This window comes from Phascolarctos cinereus, unplaced genomic scaffold (genome assembly GCF_003287225.1).
Source record: "Phascolarctos cinereus isolate Bilbo 61053 unplaced genomic scaffold, phaCin_HiC Scaffold_1;HRSCAF=81, whole genome shotgun sequence".
In the NCBI taxonomy this organism is placed as follows: Eukaryota; Metazoa; Chordata; class Mammalia; order Diprotodontia; family Phascolarctidae; genus Phascolarctos; species Phascolarctos cinereus.
Window position 1 is genome coordinate 212276889 of NW_027555514.1, and position 18747 is coordinate 212295635.

Sequence of the window (18747 nt, forward strand, 5' to 3'; positions counted from 1 at the left end):
TACAGAGTAGATGGGAGATAACCTTAGAGGAAAAGATTCTAGCAGCTGGGGAGCAGGGCTAGAAAAGGCCTCCTGCAGAAGGCAGCATCTGAGCTGAGTCTTGAAGGAAGCCACTAATTCAATGAATCAGAATTGAGAAGGCAAAGCATTGTAAGCTTGGGGGACAGCCAGTGCAAAGTGAGGGAGATAGGAAATGGAGGATTGCATGTGAAGAACAACAAGTAGACCAGTATGGCTGGTATGGGTAAGACAGAAAGGGACCAGACCGTAAAGAACTTAAATGCCAAACACAGAGGTTTATATTTGATCCTAGAGGTCACAGGGAGCCATTGGAGTTTAATGAATAAGGAGGTGACATGGTCTGACACTCTGCTTCAGGAAAATCTCTTTGGCAGCTGAGGATGGATTGGTGCAGAGAAAGACTTAGGGCAGGGAGAACAATTGGAAGACCACTGCATGAGTTCCAACGAGAAGTGATGAGGGCCTGAATTAAGATTGAGAAGGGAATATGGAAGATGTTGCAAAGACAAGACACTTATCTGTCAGTTGTGACACTCTTCTGTTCAAGAAGTTTGAAGGGGCTCCCCATTGCCTTTAGGACAAAATACAAACTCTGCTGGTATTTAAAGGCCTTCACAATCTGGCTCTAGCCTATCTTTCTAGCAGTATTACTTCCCCCATCATGCACTAAACTCCTGCCAAAAACCTACTTGCTATTCTTCCATACATGAATATTCCAACTCCTGTTTCTCAATTAATCAATCAATCGATAAACATGTATTAAGTGCCCACTGTGTGTCAGGCACTGTGCTAAGTGCTGGCAATAAAAAAGGAGACAAAAGAGTCACTGCCCTCAAGGAGCTTATGATCTAATGGGGAAGACAACATGTAAGCAAATATATACAAAGCAAGGTATAGACAAGATAAATGGAAAATAATTAACAGAGGGAAGGCACTAGAATTATGAGCAGTTGGGCAAGGCTTCTGGTAAAAAAGATAGGATTTTTGTTGAGACTTTAAGGAAGCCAGGGAATTTCTCCATGCCTGGAATGCTCTCTCTCCTCACTTCTACCTTTTGGAAACCCTTGGTCCCTTTGAGGCTCAGCTCAAGTGTCATCTCTTTTTTTTTTTTTAATATCTAATTTATTTATTTATTTATTTATTTTTGGTGAGGTGATCAGGGTTAAGTGACTTGCCCAAGGTCACATAGCTAGGAAGTGTTAAGTGTCTGATTTGAACTCTAGTGTTAGTGTAAGACAGGGACAATTTCTCCACCTTACAATGATAGCTGAAATTTGCATGACTCTCCTATCTGATAGTCCTAGTTTCCTGTGTGAAACCAAGGAGAACGAGTATAGTTCATTTCCTGCATGACTTTTAGTTGTTATGTGTCCCTTAGTCTTCTTTTCTCTGGGTTAAACATCCTTAGGTCCTTCAAATGACTTTTTGATATGATTTCAAGTCACCTAAAAATCCTGATCACCTACTGGACATGCTCCAGCTTATCAATATCTTCCCTCAAACTGAATATGGTATTAAAGACGTGGTCTAGTCAGCCCCTTCCTCTTAATTTTGTATAGTTCTATTCCTCTTCCGTTTCTATAGGGAGGGGTATGCTGAAGTCATCATGAAATGGCTTCAAACTTTCAGAGTGAGAATTTATACCTCAGAAATACAAATCAGGGATTGGTTTATCGCTTTGTGGATTTTCTAGACTTAATAAAATGATTGGAAAAAATGTTAATAAAGCAGATTAAATTTATGCCATTTATTTATTAAATGACATATTTATTAAAAAATATGTCATGTGTTTTTGAGAGTCAGTTGTTAAACATTCACCAGCACATTGCTATATGTAGGCATTTTTTTTTGTACCTGTCACCGTGCCTAGCCTCCTTTCCTTTCATTGTAACATCTTTGAGGGCAAGAACCCGGCCCTCTTTTTTTTTTTTTAAAAGCTACACACAGATATATGCAGTGATAATACTAATTAGAATACAGCCATATCTATACATATCTCTACATATCTATCTATCTCCCCCTAAATGGATAAATGGCATTATGTGACTAAATGCTGGGCCTTCGTTTCCTCGTCTTGCAGGTCAGGGGTTCGGACTCAACAATCTCCAAGTCCTCTTCCAGCTCTAACATCCTATGATTCTGACACAGAGCCAGATTAGAGATTGAGAGAGTAGGACAGGCTCAGGGATCCTGACTATCACTCATAGGCATCATCGTCTTCATAAAGCTAGGCCACAATAAGGGGATATTTTTTCTGGTCTCTATTTAATTTGGTTTTTAAAAACATTGGATCTCTTTGTGAACTCTGACAAAAGAGACTTGTTGAGTCTTTTGGGGAATCTCTAATCTTTTCTATATAAGCTAGAGCCTCATGGAATGTGTTAAATCACATATTACTCATAGTCTCTAAGAGATCACGAGGTCACAAAGACTGAACTTTCTTCTTATCCCAAGGGCTAATCATCTGGGGCTTTGACATGTTAATATCCATGGTAGACGCCCTGTACTATTAGGGAAATAGTAAATTATTAGACCTGATTTCTCAAGACTTTTTACCAGTATAGAGAATTTTAAAGACTGAGAACAATCCCCCTAAAAATACCCAGATCCTAAAAAAGTGACTTGAGACTTCCCCTTCTTTTATTTTTGCACTTAATAGTATTTTATTTTTTCCCAGTGATATGTAAAGATAGTTTTCAACATTCATTTTTGTAAGATTTTGAGTTCTAAATTTTTCTCCTTCCCTCCCTTCCTTTCCCCCTCCCCAAGACAGCAAGCAATCTGATATAGGTTATACACGTACAATTCATGTTAAGCATATTTCCACATTAGTCATGTTGTGAAAGAAGTATCAGAACAAAAGGGAAAAACAAAAAACAACGTGAAAATAGGATGCTTCGATCTGCATTCAGACTCCGTAGTTCTTTCTCTGGATGTAGATAGCATTTTCCATCATGGAGACTTCCCATTTCTTTCTGCAAAGTTGTAACTTTCAGAGACCTGTCTTTCCCTCCATGCTGCCCCTCCCCTTCTCCTTTCCCTCAAACTTTGCGTACTCAAGGGTGAATCACAAGATTAGTGTAGTGGAAAGACCACCAGCTCTGCCACTTGATATTTTGGTGACCTTAGGTAAGATATTTCATCTCTCTTGTCTTCTATTTCCTCATCTGCAAAATGAAGGTCTTGGAATAGATCAGATACACACACACACACACACACACACACACACACACACACACACACACACATATATATATAGAGAGAGAGAGATACATACACACACACACACACATACATATATATATATATATATATATATAAAACTTGATGACTGTGTTTCAATGTAATTGCCTTGCTTACCTATACATTTTATTTATGGATTTAAAAGCATTATTCTGAGAATTAGTCCATAGTTTTTACCAGACTGCTAAAGGAAGTCCATGACACAAAAAAGATTAAAAATTTCAATTTAATTGATCTTTATGGTCCCCTTCAGCTCTAAATCCTATTATTTCTAGCCTTGTATAGGTTTTTGACCTGAGCAATAGCAGCAGCACCTGCAGAAGCCTGGATTAAGGAATGACTAGGTTCTCACTCTTGAAAGTCTATAAGAAGACCCTGTTCCATCACTTGCAAACCTATGATGGCACCAGAAATCTGTGCACTAGAGGTTTTTCCACTCAGATCATATTACCAGATAGAGATCTAACTTTACAAAGTATACAAGGCAAAGTTAACAAGTTTGCAAAGGAAAATTTTACAAAGCACATGAATCACTAAAGTTTGGAGTTATGTCGAGCGGCAGCAAAAGCAGTTCAATGATTCAAGCTGATATGGAATAGCACAGTCTCTAAAGGACCAACATTATGGGTCACCCAAAGAGCCTTGAAGAGACACCGAGCAGGTATAAATAAGATATCATCAAAAAGATGTATGACGACTGCAAAGTGAGGAAGGCTGGTCAAGTACTGAAAATGAACTATACCAGATGAACAGCTTTATGGGATCCACCTCTGAGTCTCTTATGTGGGTACCAATGTAGTATACCCACATAAGATTCAGAGATTTATAGATTTTTTTATATATAGTATTTATATATATACATACATATACACACACATATGCATATATACGTATATATACATATATACGTATATATATATACATATATACGTGTATATATATATATATACATATATACGTGTATATATATGTATATATATATACATATATACGTATATATATATATATATACATATATGTATATATATATATATACACACCCACACACCCACACACACACACATATATATTTATCAGAAGATTTATAGGAGCACATAGACAGGAGTCCCCCATGCCTGGAATATATTCCTTCTTCCTTTCTGAGTAATAAAAGTCCCAGATGCCTTCAGATCCCGTTTTAAGTCACCCCTTATATACTATACCTATTCCTATTTTCCCCGATCACCAGTGGCCTCCTCCAGGGAAATTATTTTGTACTGATGTTGTTTGTATTTTGCATTTACTTATAAATATATATATTTCACTTCCCTGTAACTGCCCAAGTCATGATTTTTTGTCTCTGAACTTAAATTCAGAAATTTAGCTGGCCTGTAATGAGTTGTTTAGAGGCTCAGTTCTCCTGCTAATCATTCTATTGTTGCCTCAAGAAAATCTGTTATAATTGAGGGATGCAGGTAGGCACCAGGGAGTCTGTTCTAGTATCTGTACACTACCAAGTTATCCTTCAAGGAAATCTGATTTGTTATCCAAAGAAGCCTCATCCATTATCTCTAACCTTGCAGGTGGATTCAAACCTCTTAGTCATAGGAGGGAAGGAGAATATTGTTGTTAGCCCCTCACTCCCAATTTCCAACCAATCATGTTGTCTCCCATTCCTCAGCTCTGTAGTCAATCATATTGGTTACCAATTATGATTGGTTACCAATCATATTGATTTTGCCATTCAAGTTCTTTTAACCAATCATAACTTACAAAGTCCTATTCTTTGTTGTGCACTTTCCTAAAAACTATAAAAAGGGTAGTCATTCTCTGCCTTGGTGTCTTAGCTTTGCTGAGGAAGCTGAAATCCTATCTATTGGCAAATTTACTTTACTAATACATTGTGCTTTGAACATTGTGTCTCCGTTTACCTTATTTTGACTGTAACAGTTCCTTTAGAGTAGAGACTACTTTCCATTTTTTAAAAATTTGTATCTCCACGGCCTGGTTTATTGAAAGAATGACTAGAAAATACTTCATTCTGCAACATTCCGAACGAGTGGTTATCCAGGCTTTGTTCGTAAACTGCCAGTGAGGAGGGAACTCATCACCCTCTCAGGCAGCCCATTCAACTTTCAGATAGTTGTAAATAGGTGTGAGAATTAACCGGGCCAAAGTAAAATAATTCAGTGTCTTGACATACAACAAATCTTTTAAATTTTTACATTTTTAAAATAAACTTTTAATATGTAATACGTCATCCATTTGCTTCATTTACTTGTTGTACATGTTTTGGAATTGAGTCTTCATGAATCTGACACATTTTTCATCCTTCAATATGAAACCAATATCTCAATGGATAGTCAGCAAACCTTTGATGAACACTCCATTTTTCAAACTCTGGCCTTACATTATATAGCCCAGTTTGCACTCGGAGTTCGTCAGTAGTCTCTCTGAAGGTAGATAGCATTTTTCATCACGCCCTTTGGAATTGTCTTGGATCACTGTCTTGATTAGAATTTTCAATGGGATTTAAGTTTGGTGAATTCCCAGGTCATGAGAGTATGCTCATCTCTAGCTCTTGAACAAATTTCATAACCCTTTTAGGATGTATGTTATGGTACGAAATCATGCGGTGGTATTCAGACTCACGAATTTCTCTAATTCTGGAGCAGTTGTGTTTCTCAGTATATCAAGACGTTTATCAGGGCTCGGATAAGCCTTCCAAGCCCACTGGAAATGAAAAACCCCCAAGGAATTTTTGAGCGGATGCTTTATAATGTCACGAAGATGCTCAGCTCATACGGATTCATCTGCTACCTCTGATGATAGTTTGGTGCAGTATTGAACGTAAAATGGACCACTTCCCAATCTTTAGTATCCTTCTATTTGTATTGCCCGTGCCAAGTTTTCTCCTTCATAGCGATGGTTAATAGCGGTTTTTCATATTTTTAACTGGTCTTCTAAGCTGATCTTTCAACTTCAAGAAGTCTACTCCACCCTGTGACAGGTCCCTCCAGTGGTCTTTGTTTTCTGAGGGTTGTTATTCAGTCATTTCAGTCATGTCCAGCTCTTTGTGACCCCATCCGGAGTTTTCTTGGCAAAGATACTGGAGTGGTTTGCCATTTTCTTCTCCAGCTCATTTTTCCAGATGAGGAACTAAGGTGACAGGGTTAACTGACTTTCCCAGGGTCACACAGCTTGCTCGCTGTGTGTCTGAGTGTCTGAGGCCAGATTTGAACCCAGGAAGATGACTCTTTCTGATTCCAGGACTGATATTCTATCCACTGTGCCACCTAGCTGCCCTTTAGAATTAATTCTGAGGATTAATTAGGTAGTTTTTCACTATACTGTGCTGAAAATATTGGGTTTTGACATTTTTTGTTTAGAACACATTTTTCCTTGTTCTTCAGTGCACTGAGAGTTTCACTGTGGGCTTGAATGATCCTTGAAATGCTTGACTTCTCCACACCAATAGTCATTGCAATATCTCTAACAGTCATTGAAGTATACTCCTTGATAACTACAACTTCTTTTTTTTCACATTTCCTTCCCAAAAATCCATTTTTAAAAACTACAGAATTAAAAACACACAAAAAAGAGAACCATGAAATACATGTATATGGCACAAAAATCCAACAGTCAACTGACAGAAAAGTAATAAGGTGGGGAAACCAGATCAATCTAATTTCACCTGGTCAAGACCAGACATGTTGAATAGGCATTGTAGAAGTGCACATACATAGCTGTAGCCATCACAGAATGAAACCATATCAAAATTGCTGCTTGTCCCAAGGAATTTGCACAGCCTTATAATTGTCAGAAGGTTCTTCCCTACATTAAGTTTATTTGTCTCTGGTTTTCAACCAATGCTTGGGTACCCTCTGGGCCCAAGTAAAGCAAATTGAATTCCTCTTTCTCATGACAGTCTTCTTTTTCAAGTTTTTGATGATAGCTATAATCCCAATAAGTCTTCTTCCAGGCTAAACATATGCAGTTCCTTCTACTGGTCTACATATGATTGTCTCTTCACCATCCTAGTCACCTTCCTCTGGGTTTTCTCTAACTTATCAAAATATTTTCTAAAGGTGGAATCCAGAACAGAATCTAATACTGTAAATGTGCTTCATTAAGGGCAAGTGATGATAGAATCTCTCTTTTTCTGGACAGCATGTCTCTTTTCATGTAGTCTGAAATTGCATTAATTTGAAATTGCATAAAATTTGCATTAATTAATGTTTATAATGCTGATTTAAAAAAAAATCCAAGTTTAAGACTTTACATTTACCTTTATCTCCTTGTAAGGTTTAGCCAAACACTCTAACCTGTTTTTGAATCCTGTCATCCATTGCATTCCTTAGCTATCTCTCCCTTGGTGAGGGACAATCTTAAATTACAATGAGTATCTTTGTACGTCATACCTTAGTATGGTGCCATCCACAAAGTAAATATATAATAAACATCGAATCAAAGTGTTTGTTGAGTTGAATGAGCCCTGAACCACCTCGCCTCAACCTACCTTTCCAGTCTTGTCTCCCACTACCCTCTCCTCCACATACCTTCTGCTCTAGAAAATGAAGACTGCTTGTTGTTCCATACCCCAGACTCTCAGAAGGCGGTTATGAAACTCAAATGAGATTATGTATGCAAAGCACTTTGAAAATGATATTATTCTAGTTTATGCTACTCTCTCTTCTTGGAATGTCCATCTTTGCTGAAATTCTATCCACCTAGTTCAAGGGCCACCTTGTGGTTTCTAAGATCACAGGATTTAGAGATGGATCGCTATTGTTCACTTGTTTTAGTCGCGTCCAACTCTTTGTGACCTATTTGGGGTTTCCTTGGCAAAGATACTGGAGTGGTTTTCCATTTCCTTCTCCTACTCATTTTGCAGATAAGGTAACTGAGGCAAACAGGGTTAAGTGACTTGCCCAGGGTCACACAGCTAGCCAGTGTCTGAGGCAAGAGTTGAACTCACTGGCACTCCATCCACTGTGCCAGCTAGCTAGAAGGAACCTTAGAAATTATTTGGTCCAACTCCCTCATTTTACAGATGAAAAATAGACCTATACAAGTTCAAACTCTAAATCCTATGGTCTTGAGGCATTCTCATTAGCATTATAGTATGTGCATATTGACCACATTTGTACTTGAATAAGAGCAGCAGCATTGGAAGTCTTGATTAGGGAGTTTCTGTGTTCTAATTTAGGCAACCTATTAGATCCACATACTGTTCTGTCAATGGCAAGCCTATGTTAACACAAGAAATCAGTCAGCTAGGAGTTTCCCACTCAGATGATATTAGCAGGCCTTGAATCAGTGACCTTTAGAACTCTATTCTGAGCGAATCATCTGTGGAAACTGGGAGTAAGCAGCAGAACTGGTACTGAACTTAGGTCCTCTGACTGACTGCTCTTTCCAGGACAGTATCGCCTCCCTAGAAAGCCTTTTCTAATAACTCCAGACAGAAAAGATCTTTCCCATAGCACCCTGAACCATTTTTCTAACATCTCAAGTCTTAACATGGTACCTTTCACATAGGAGATACTTAATAAATGTTTATTGACTTTTGATATCTTCTTCCCTTTAGGGAACACCCTTTCAATGACATTGTCATTCTCCTCCATTTGATCTCTACCTTTGGCAAGATATCATCTAGAGCCTGGTTTTGCTTGGAACATGGCCTTCATAGGCAATGTTTCTTGTTTATAGGCAAACATTTACTGAGTGACTGGCTAACTTACCTTTAAAACGTTACATTATAATATGTATTAATATGCATATGTGTCTTGTTTTCCCTACTAGGTAGGCTATGTACCTTATTCATCTTTTTATCACACATAAAATACACTCATTGGCTAATAAATGTTTGGAAATCTCAGCTGACTGGGAGTCAGTCAGAACACCCAAGTTCTCTATTTTAGGCTAAACGTTCCCAGCCCCATTAACTGATCCTCATATGACATAGACTCAGGGCCCCTCCACTGCATACACCCCAGCTTTTCATTATGGCATCCAAGACTGAGTACAATACTCTGTATCAGACCTAATGAGGGCAAAGTACTGTGGGTCCTCTCGAAAACACACTTCCTTGTTCTTGGCTCCAGGGCATTGGGCCATGAGATACAGTGAAAAAAAATGATGCTGTCCTTCTGCTATTTTCAGTAATAAGCTCCCTAAAAAAGGTCTTCAGTGTAATTTGACTTTGTGACTAGATAGGCCTCTAAGGGAGAATTTTAAAATCTTGTATTGCTAAATTGTGACATCTACAGGACAATATAGAGAAACACTAGAAACCTGCCTTGAATTCAGTTTTCAGCTAACAACTTAATGACAGCCTCTCAGTCCAGGGAGAGAAAAATTATCAACAAATCCCACCTGCTTCTTTCCAGTACTTTCCAGTAGCAGCTCCAGGGTACATGAGTAAGGGGGAATGAAGTTACAAAGACTAGGAAAAACCCAACATATTCAAGTGCCAACCAACCAACCAGCTCAACTGCCCAGATCCAAACCCTCTAGTCAGGTACTTACCTTGATTGAATAGATGCAAGAGATTTCCTGAAGGTAGAATGGATATCTAATTCCAGCAGTCTGGGAATATCTGGATACCCACCAACCTGATCCCAGAGTAATTTCATAGGTGTTTTTGTTTCTATTGGGTAACTGGAGGAGGACACATCAGTTCGCCAAATGGCCTCTACCTTGTCCTTCTGTTTCCTAAAAAATTAGGGAGCTATATTAGGAAGCAATAAGCTCTTCTGGGTTGTACAACCAACCCAAATATTCTATGTCCAAGTCCCATTCTACTTTTCTTTTCATGAAGGGCAATCCACTAGTACCCTCTTACTATCTCTTTCACCATCCTCTCCCTGCACTGTGATCCTGTTTTGCTTATCATTCTTCCACACACCTCCACCCCTACTTAGGACTCCATGTGGAGGACTAGCTTCTGGGAAAAGGAAGCTGTGCCCATTTAGAACTCTTTAGAGAAATCCAAGGAGCATTGGTTCCTTAAAGAACTACCAAGGCTACATTTATATGGTCTTTCTCAATCATTACTCATTGTGGAAGTGCCAACTTCCTCTCTGGGGCTTTTTTAAAAAAAAACTATTTGGGGCATAAATAAAGTAGAGGTAAATAATTCTTTCCTACCTCCAATTCTTGTCATTCCCCATATATACTTACACAAAAAGGGGGTTGGTTTTATAATATTTATTTTTGAATTTTTAAAAGCCTGACTCTTTCTGAAGGAGAATAAAGCTCTTTTAAAAACAAAACAAAACAATGAAACAAAGCTATATTTTTCTAGGGGAAATGTCCATAAATAGCGTAAGTCAAACAGTTGACACAAATATTCTGGTGGACCACACCACATTAAGAAGAAGAGAGAAACATTCTGCCCATATAATGTCACCCTGGAGAATGTTGTAATAATATATTTGTCACATACTCAAGTGCCTTGAATATTTCAAATTCTTTTTTCTTTTCCACCTTCTCTGGGAGTGACCATTGAACCACATGTTTGAAGCACACAGCTTTCAAAGGATGGTCTGGCTCCTTTTTGTGGATGACCAAGGGTACTGGATAATTAAGTTTAATATTATATCTCTTTTTGATCTAAAAGATGAAGACAGAGAAAAGAGTCAATAAAGCAGGTTAGAAATCCTCAAGCAAAATTCACTGTGTACCAACCCCTATGTAAAAGTTTTGCTTTTGATGTCTTTTCCCCTTTAGGGAACATCCTTTTTTAAAAAAAATTTTTTTGTAATTGCATGTAAAAACAATTTATAATATTTGTTTTTGAAATTCGAGTAATATATTCTTTCCCTCTCTCCCGCCCCTCCCCCTTCATTAAGAAGGCAAGCAATTTGATATAGGTATCCATGTGCAGTCACCAAAATATAATTCCATATTAATCATGTGAAAGAAAACACAGACCAAAATAAAAACAAAACAAGAAAAATAAAAAACAGTATGTTTTAATCTGCATTCAGACTCCATCAGTTCTTTCTCTGGAGGTAGATGGCAATTTTCATCATGAGTCCTTTGGAATTTTCTAGGTAATTGTATTGCAAAGAAAAGCTAAGTCATTCACAGTTCATCATTGTACAATACTGCTTTAATGTGTACAATGTTCTCTTGGTTCTACTCACTTCACTTTGCATTAGTTCGTGTAAGTCTTTTCATGTTTTCTGAAAGCATCCTACTCATCATTTCTTATAGTACAATAGTATTCTATCATAATTATGTACCACAACTTGTTCGGCCATTCCCCAATGGATGGATATCTTCTCAATTTCCAATTCTTTGCCACCACAAAAAGAGTTTCTATAAATATTTTGTACATATAGGTCCTTTTCCTTTTTTTTTTTCTTTTTAACTATCTTTGGGATATAGATCCTGGTAGTAATATTGCTGGAGCAAAGGGTATGCAGTTTTATAGTCCTTAGGACATAGTTCTAAATTCCTCTCCAGAAAGATTGGATCAATTTGCAATTCCATGAACAGTGCATTAGTGTCTCAATTTTCCCACATTCCTTCCAAAACTTGTGATTTTCCTTTTGTGTCATGTTTGCCAATCTGACAGGTGTTTTAATTTGTATTTCTCTAATCAATAGTGATTTAGAGCATTTTTTCATATGACTATATAGTTTTGATTTCTTCTTCTGAAAACTGCCTGTTCACATTCTCAGACCATTTACCCATTGGGGAAATGACTTTTATTCTCACAAATTTGACTTAGTTATCTATATATTTGAGAAATGAGGTCTTTATCAGAGAGATAAACTATAAAAAATTTCCCCCAGTTTTCTGCTTTCCTTCTAATCTTGGCTGTATTTGTTTAACTTGTGCAAAACCTTTTTAATTTAATGTGATCAAAATTATCCATTTTATATCTAGTAATGCTCTCTCTTTTGTTTGTTCATAAATTCTTCCCTTATATGTAGATCTCACAGGTAAACTATTCCATGCTCCCCTAATCACCCTTTGTGTCTAAATCATGTATCCATTTTGACCTTATCTTGGTATATGGTGTGAGATGTTGGTCTATACCTAGCTTTGCTGAAATGATTTCCAGTTTTCTCAGCAGTTTTTGTCAAAAAATGAGCTCTTGTCCCCAAAACTTGGACCTTTGATTATCAAACACTAGATTACTATGGTCACTTACTACTGTGTCTTGCATACTAAATAAGTTCCACCTCTCCATTTCTTAGCCAGTACCAGATAGTTTTGATAATTACCACTTTGTAACAGATCTGATACAGCTAGGCCATCTTCCCTCAGTTTTTTTTTTCCATTAATTTCCTTCATATTCTTGACCTTTTGTTCTTCCAGATGAATTTTGTTATTTTTTTTTCTAGCTCTATGAAATATTTTTTGGTAGTTTGACTTGTATGACACTGAATAAGTAATTTGGGTAGAATTGTCATTTTTATTATGTTGGCTTGGCCTATCCATGAACAATTGATATTTTTCCATTTTTTTTCAGATCTGACTTTATTTGTGTTAAAAGTATTTTGTCATTGTGTTCATATAGTTTCTGGGTTTGTCTTGGCGGATAGACTCCCAAGTATTTTATACAGTCTGTGGTTATTTTAAATGGAATTTCTCTATCTCTTGCTTTTGGACTTTGTTGATAATATATAGAAATGCTAATGATTTATGTGGGTTTATTTTATATCCTACAACTTTGCTAAAGTTTTTAATTATTTCAACTAGTTTTTTATTTGATTCTTTAGGATTCTCTAAGTATACCATATATCATCTACAAAGAATGATAGTTTTATTTCTTCATTTCCTATTTTAATTCCTTCAATTTCTTTTTCTTCTCTTATTGTTATGGCTAGCATTTCTGGTACATTGTTGAATAATAGTGGTGATAATGGGCACCCTTGCTTCACCTCTGAGCTTATTGGGAAGTAATAGTGGTGATAATGGGCACCCTTGCTTCACCTCTGAGCTTATTGGGAAGGCTAGCTTATCTCCATTACAGATAATACTTGCTAATGGTTTTAAATAGATAACCATTTATCATTTCAAGGAAAGCTCCATTTATTCCTGTGCTTTCTAGTGTTTTTAATAGGAATGAGTGCTGCATTTTGTCAAAAGCCAGCCCAGAATTCAAGGTATAAATCCCACCTGGTAATGATGTATGATCTTTTTGATATATTGCAGTAATCTCTTTGCTACCATTTTATTTTAAAACTTTTACATCAATATTCATTAAGAAAATTGGTCAATAGTTTTCTTTCTCTGTTCTGGCTCTTCCTGCTTTACGTATCAGTATTTGTGTCATAAAAGGAATTTGGTAGGAGTCCTTTGCCTATTGTTTCCAAATTTTTTATAGTATTGGAATTAATTGTTCCTAAATGTTTGGTAGAATTCACTTCTAAAACCATCTGGCCCTAGGGATTTTTTCTTAGAGAGATCATTGATGGCTTGTTTAATTTCTTTTTCTAAGATAAGGTTATTTAAGCATTCTACTTCCTCTTCTGTTAATCTGGGCAATTTATTTTTTTGTAAATATTCATAAATTTTACTTAAATTGTTAGATTTATTAGCATATAATTTGGCAAAAATAGCTGCTAATAATCACTTTAATTTCCTCTTCGTTGGTGGTGAATTCATCCTTTTCATTTTTGATACTAGTAAATTGGTTTTCTTCTTTCTTTTTTAAAAAATCATGTTAACCAATGCTTTATCTATTTCCCCCCATAAAATCAGCTCCTAGTTTTATTTATTAGTTCAATGGTTTTCTTACTTTCAATTTTATTACTCTCTCCTTTAGTTTTCAGGATTTTTAATTTGGTGTTTAACTGAGAATTTTAAATTTGTTCTTTTTCTACTTTTTTTAGTTGCATGCCCAGTTCATTGATCTGTTCTTTCTCTATTTTATTGATGTAAGCATTTAGAAATATAGTTTCCCCTAAGTATTGCTTTGTCTGCACCCAAAAATTTTGGTATGCTGTATCTTTGAAATTATTGTTTCTACGATTTATTCTTTGACCCACTTGTTCTTTAGGTTTAGATTATTTAACTTCCAATTAATTTTTAATCTATGTTTCCACAGTCCTTTATTGAATACAATTTTTTTTATTGCATTATGATCTGAAAAGGATGCATTGAACATTTCTGCTTTTCTGCATTTGTTTGTGAGGGTTTTATGCCTTAATACGCAGTCAATTTTTGTGTAGGTGCCATGTACCACTAAGAAAAAGGTATATTCCTTTCTGTCCCCATGCAATTTTCTCCAGAGGGCTATCATATTTAACTTTCCTAAAATTCTATTCACCTCCTTAACTTCTTTCTTTTCTATTTTTGTTAGATTTATCTAGTTCTAAAAAAATAAAAATCTAATTCCGAGAGGGAAAAGTCAAGGCCCTTCCACTTGTATAGTTTTACTGTCTATTTCCTCCTGTAACTAACTCATTTAACTTTTCCCTAAAGAATTTGGATTTTATGTCACTTGGTACATATTTATTTGGTACTGATACTACTTCATAGTCTATGGTACCTTTTAGCAAGACATAGTTTCTTTCCTTGTCTCTTTCAATAAGATCTATTTTTGCTTTTGCTTTGTCTGAGGATCATGATTGCTATCCCTGCTTTTTTTTTTTTATTTCAGCTGAAGCAAAATAGATTCTGCTCCAGCCCCTTACCTTTACTCTATGTGCATCTCTCTACTTCAAGTGTATTTCTTGTAAGCAATATATTGTAGGACTCTGATTTTTTATCTACTCTGTTATCTAATTCTCTTTTCTGGGTGAATTCATCCCCATTCACATTCACAGTTATGATTATTGTATATTTCCCTCCATCCTGCTTTTTTCTCATTTATCTTTTTCTCTTTCTCCTTTCACCCTGTTCCTCCTCAAACACATTTTGCTTCTGACCACCACCTCCCCCAATCTACTGTCTCTTCTATCTCTTATGCCCTTTCTCTCCTACTTTCCTATAGGGTAAGACAGATTTTGATACCCAATTGAGTGTGTATGCTATTTCCTCTTTTAAGCCAATTCAAATGAGAGTAAGGTTCAAGTGTTGCTTGCCACCTCCCCCATCTTCCCCTTCACTCTAAAAGCTCTTTTGTGCCTCTTTTATGTGAGATAATTTACCCCATTTTACTTCTCCCTTCCCCTTTCTCCAAGTACATCCCTTTTTCTTACCCCTTATTTTTACTTGTTTGGATATCATCCCATTGAAGTCAACTTACATATATGCCCTCTATGCGCACTCCCTCTAACTGTCCTAATAATAAGAAAGTTCTTAGTAGCTTCCCATGTAAGAAGGTAAACAGTCTAACCTTACTGAATCCCTTTTGACTTCTCTTTCCAGTTTCCCTAAAGCTTCTCTTGAGTTCTGTATTTGAAAATCAAATTTTCTATTCATCTCTGGTCTTTTCATCACAAATGCTTGAATTTCATTAAATTTACGTTTTTTTCCCCTGAAGGATTATACTCAGTTTTGCTGGGTAGGTGATTCTTGATTGTAATCCTAGCTTCTTTGCTCTCCAAAATATCATATTCCAAGCCCTCTGATTCTTTAATGTAGAAGCTGCTAAATCTTGTGTTATCCTGACTGTGACTCCATATATTTGAATTGTTTCCTTCTGGCTACTTGCAGTATTTTCTCCTTGACATAGGAGCTCTGGAATTTGGCTAAAGTATTCCTGGGAGCTTTCATTTTGGATCTCTTTCAGGGGGTAATTGTTGGATTCTTTCAGTTTCTATTTTACCTCTGGTTCTAGGATATCAGGGAAGTTTTTCTTGATAATTTCTTGAAAGATGATGTGTATGACAAAACAGAACATGATAAATGTTGGAGACGTGGGAAAACTGGAACACTAATGCATTGTTGGTGGAGTTGTGAAATGATCCAACCATTTTGGAGAACAATTTGGAACTATGCCCAAAGGGCTATAAAAATGTGCATACCCTTTCATCCAGCAATAACACTTCTAGGGCTATATCCCAAAGAGATCATACAAATTGGAAAAGGACCCACATGTACAAAAATATTCATAGCAGCTCTTTTTGTGGTGGCAAAGAATTGGAAACTGAGAGGATGCCCATCAATTGGGGAATGGCTGAGCAAGTTGTGGTATATGAATGTAATGGAATACTATTGTACTATAAGAAATGATAAACAGGATGACTTCAGATAAACCTGGAAAGACTTATATGGTCTGATGCTGAGTGAAGTGAGCAGAACCAAGAGGACTTTGTACACAATAACAGCCACATTGTGCGATGACTAATATTGTTAAACTTAACCCTTCTCAGCATTACAAGGATCTAAGACATCTCCAGAGGCCTTGTGATAGAAAATGCTATCCACATCCAAAGTAAGAACTACGGAAGTTGAATCGCTATCATTTTTTCCCCTTCTTTTGAGTTTTGTTTCCTCTTTCTGATGGTTCCTCCTATTGGTTTTAATTTTTACTTGCAACTTCACTAATGTGAAAATATGTTTAATAGGAATGTAAATGTATAGCCTATATCAGATTGTGTGCCATCTTGGGGAGGGTAGAGGGGAGGAAGGGGGAGAAAAATTTTAAACTCAAAAACATATGGAAGTGATTGTTGATAAATCAAAATAAATTAATAAAATAAAATAATAAAAAAATAGAAAAATGAAAGATGATGTGTAGGCTCAATTTTTTATATCATACTTTTTAGAAAGTCCAATATTTCCTAAATTATCTCTCCCTGATCTATTGTATAGGTCAGTTCTTTTTCCAGTGAGATATTTCATATTTTCTTTTATTTTTTTCATTCTTTTGATTTTGTTTTATTGTTTCTTAATGTCTCATAGAGTCATCAGCTTCCATTTGCCCAATTCTAATTTTTAAGGAATTTTTTCTTGAGTGAGCTTTTGTATCTCCTTTTCCATCTGGCCAATTCTGCTTTTTAAGGAGTTTTTCTCTCCAGTGGATTTTTACGCCCTTTAAAAAAAAAACATTTTACTCATTCTGTTTTTTAAGATGTTATTTTCCTCAGTATTTTTTGTTCCTCCTTTACCAAGCTATTGACTCTTTTTTCATGTTTTTCTTTGTTTGCTTTTTTTGTTTTTTTTTAGGCAATTGGGGTTAAGTGACTTGCCCAGGTCACACAGCTAGTGTCAAGTGTTTGGTCTGAGGTCGGATTTGAACTCAGGTCCTCTTGACTTCAGGGTCAGTGCTCTATCCACTGTGCCACCTAGCTGCCCCTTTTCATGGTTTTCTTGCATCACTCTCATTTCTTTTCCAATTTTTCCTCTACTTCAATTATTTGATTTTTAAAATCTTTTTTGAACTCTCCCAGGGCCTGAGACCAATTTACATTTTTCTTTCAGGCTTTGCATGGTTTTTTTTTGTTTGTTTGTTTTGTTTTTGGCTTTGATTTTGTTGTATTCTGAATTCGTGTTTTGATCCTCCCTGTCACATAGTAACTTTCTATGGTTGGCTTCTTTTCTTGTTGCTTGCTCCTTTTTCTGGCCTATTTCTTGACTTCTAACCTTATGTTAAAATTGGGTTCTGCTACTGGGGTGGAGGGAGCACTGTCCCAAGCTTCAGGTTTTTCATGCTACTGTGTTCAGAGCTAGTTCTGGGGGTCTGTAAGTTTTCAATTCTTCCAAGGTGGTACAGTCTAAGGAGAGGTGTGGTCATTGCTCTCCTGGCCTGTATTCTGATCTATAAGTGAACACAAGCACTCTTTTCTACCCTGGAACTATGACCAGGGTTCCCTGTTCCTGCTAACCCTCCTCTTCACCTTGAGACTGTGACTCAGAACCATATATGGCAATGTAATAGAGTCTTGCTCCCAGTGACAGCAAAGGGTCCTCTGTAATCTCCTTCTGATCAGTTATCCAAACCCTTTACCATCTGTAGGCTGAGAGCTTTGGAGTCTGCCACCAAGGCTTTCTGTAGGCTTACTAGGTGTGGCCTACTCTGGCATGATCTGTGTGGACTTCACTCCACTCTCATCCTAGGGAGTCAGGCTTGTCCTGTTGACTTTCTAAGTTGTCATGGGTTGGAAAATTGTTTCACCCTGTCCTTTTATTGGTTCTGCCACTCCAGAATTTGTTTTGAGTCATTATTCTAACGCTGTTTCACATTCAGATACACTAGGAACTGTAGTCACACCCCACTCCCCATCCCTATGACCACTCCAGAAAAAACCTATATCCAGTTCTGACTTGGGTAGAGGCATTCATTTGCCAGCTTTTTAGGTCTCCTGGATTTCATGTTGTCCATAAGCATGCACACATTCCATGTACCGATGGTAAGTGGAATCATCACAAAAGATTTTTTTATATTTTCTTTTGTGTGTGCGTCCACCACAGAGTGGGATCTCCACTTACCACAGTAAGCAGGCCAGAGTTGGGTGAAGCAGACAATTTTTTTGGTACCTTTTCTAGCCCCCTTCCTAACACCAGGAAATGAGCAGTGTGGTCATTAAAAAAGGCTTCTCAGACTTCAGGCCAGTGAGAAGATGACCCTATAGCCTGGGCCACCTGTGTGCA

The 18747-nt window shown here is 36.8% G+C and overlaps 1 protein-coding gene across 2 annotated transcripts in view; it reads right to left on the minus strand.

Moving 5' to 3' along the window:
- FAM186A (family with sequence similarity 186 member A) overlaps positions 1 to 18747 on the minus strand; it is a 79492-nt gene that overhangs the window by 14186 nt on the left and 46559 nt on the right. The window contains exons 3-5 of one of the 2 annotated variants that reach the window (XM_020966039.2): positions 10694 to 10860; positions 9775 to 9960; positions 4312 to 6817 (exon numbers count right to left, since the gene is read on the minus strand). In XM_020966039.2, coding sequence (XP_020821698.2) covers positions 6811 to 6817; positions 9775 to 9960; positions 10694 to 10860 — 360 coding nt within the window. In that variant the 3' untranslated portion in view covers positions 4312 to 6810. Of the gene's footprint in view, positions 1 to 4311; positions 6818 to 9774; positions 9961 to 10693; positions 10861 to 18747 lie in introns of those variants that run through there. The other variant, XM_020966038.2, reaches the window with a different exon arrangement.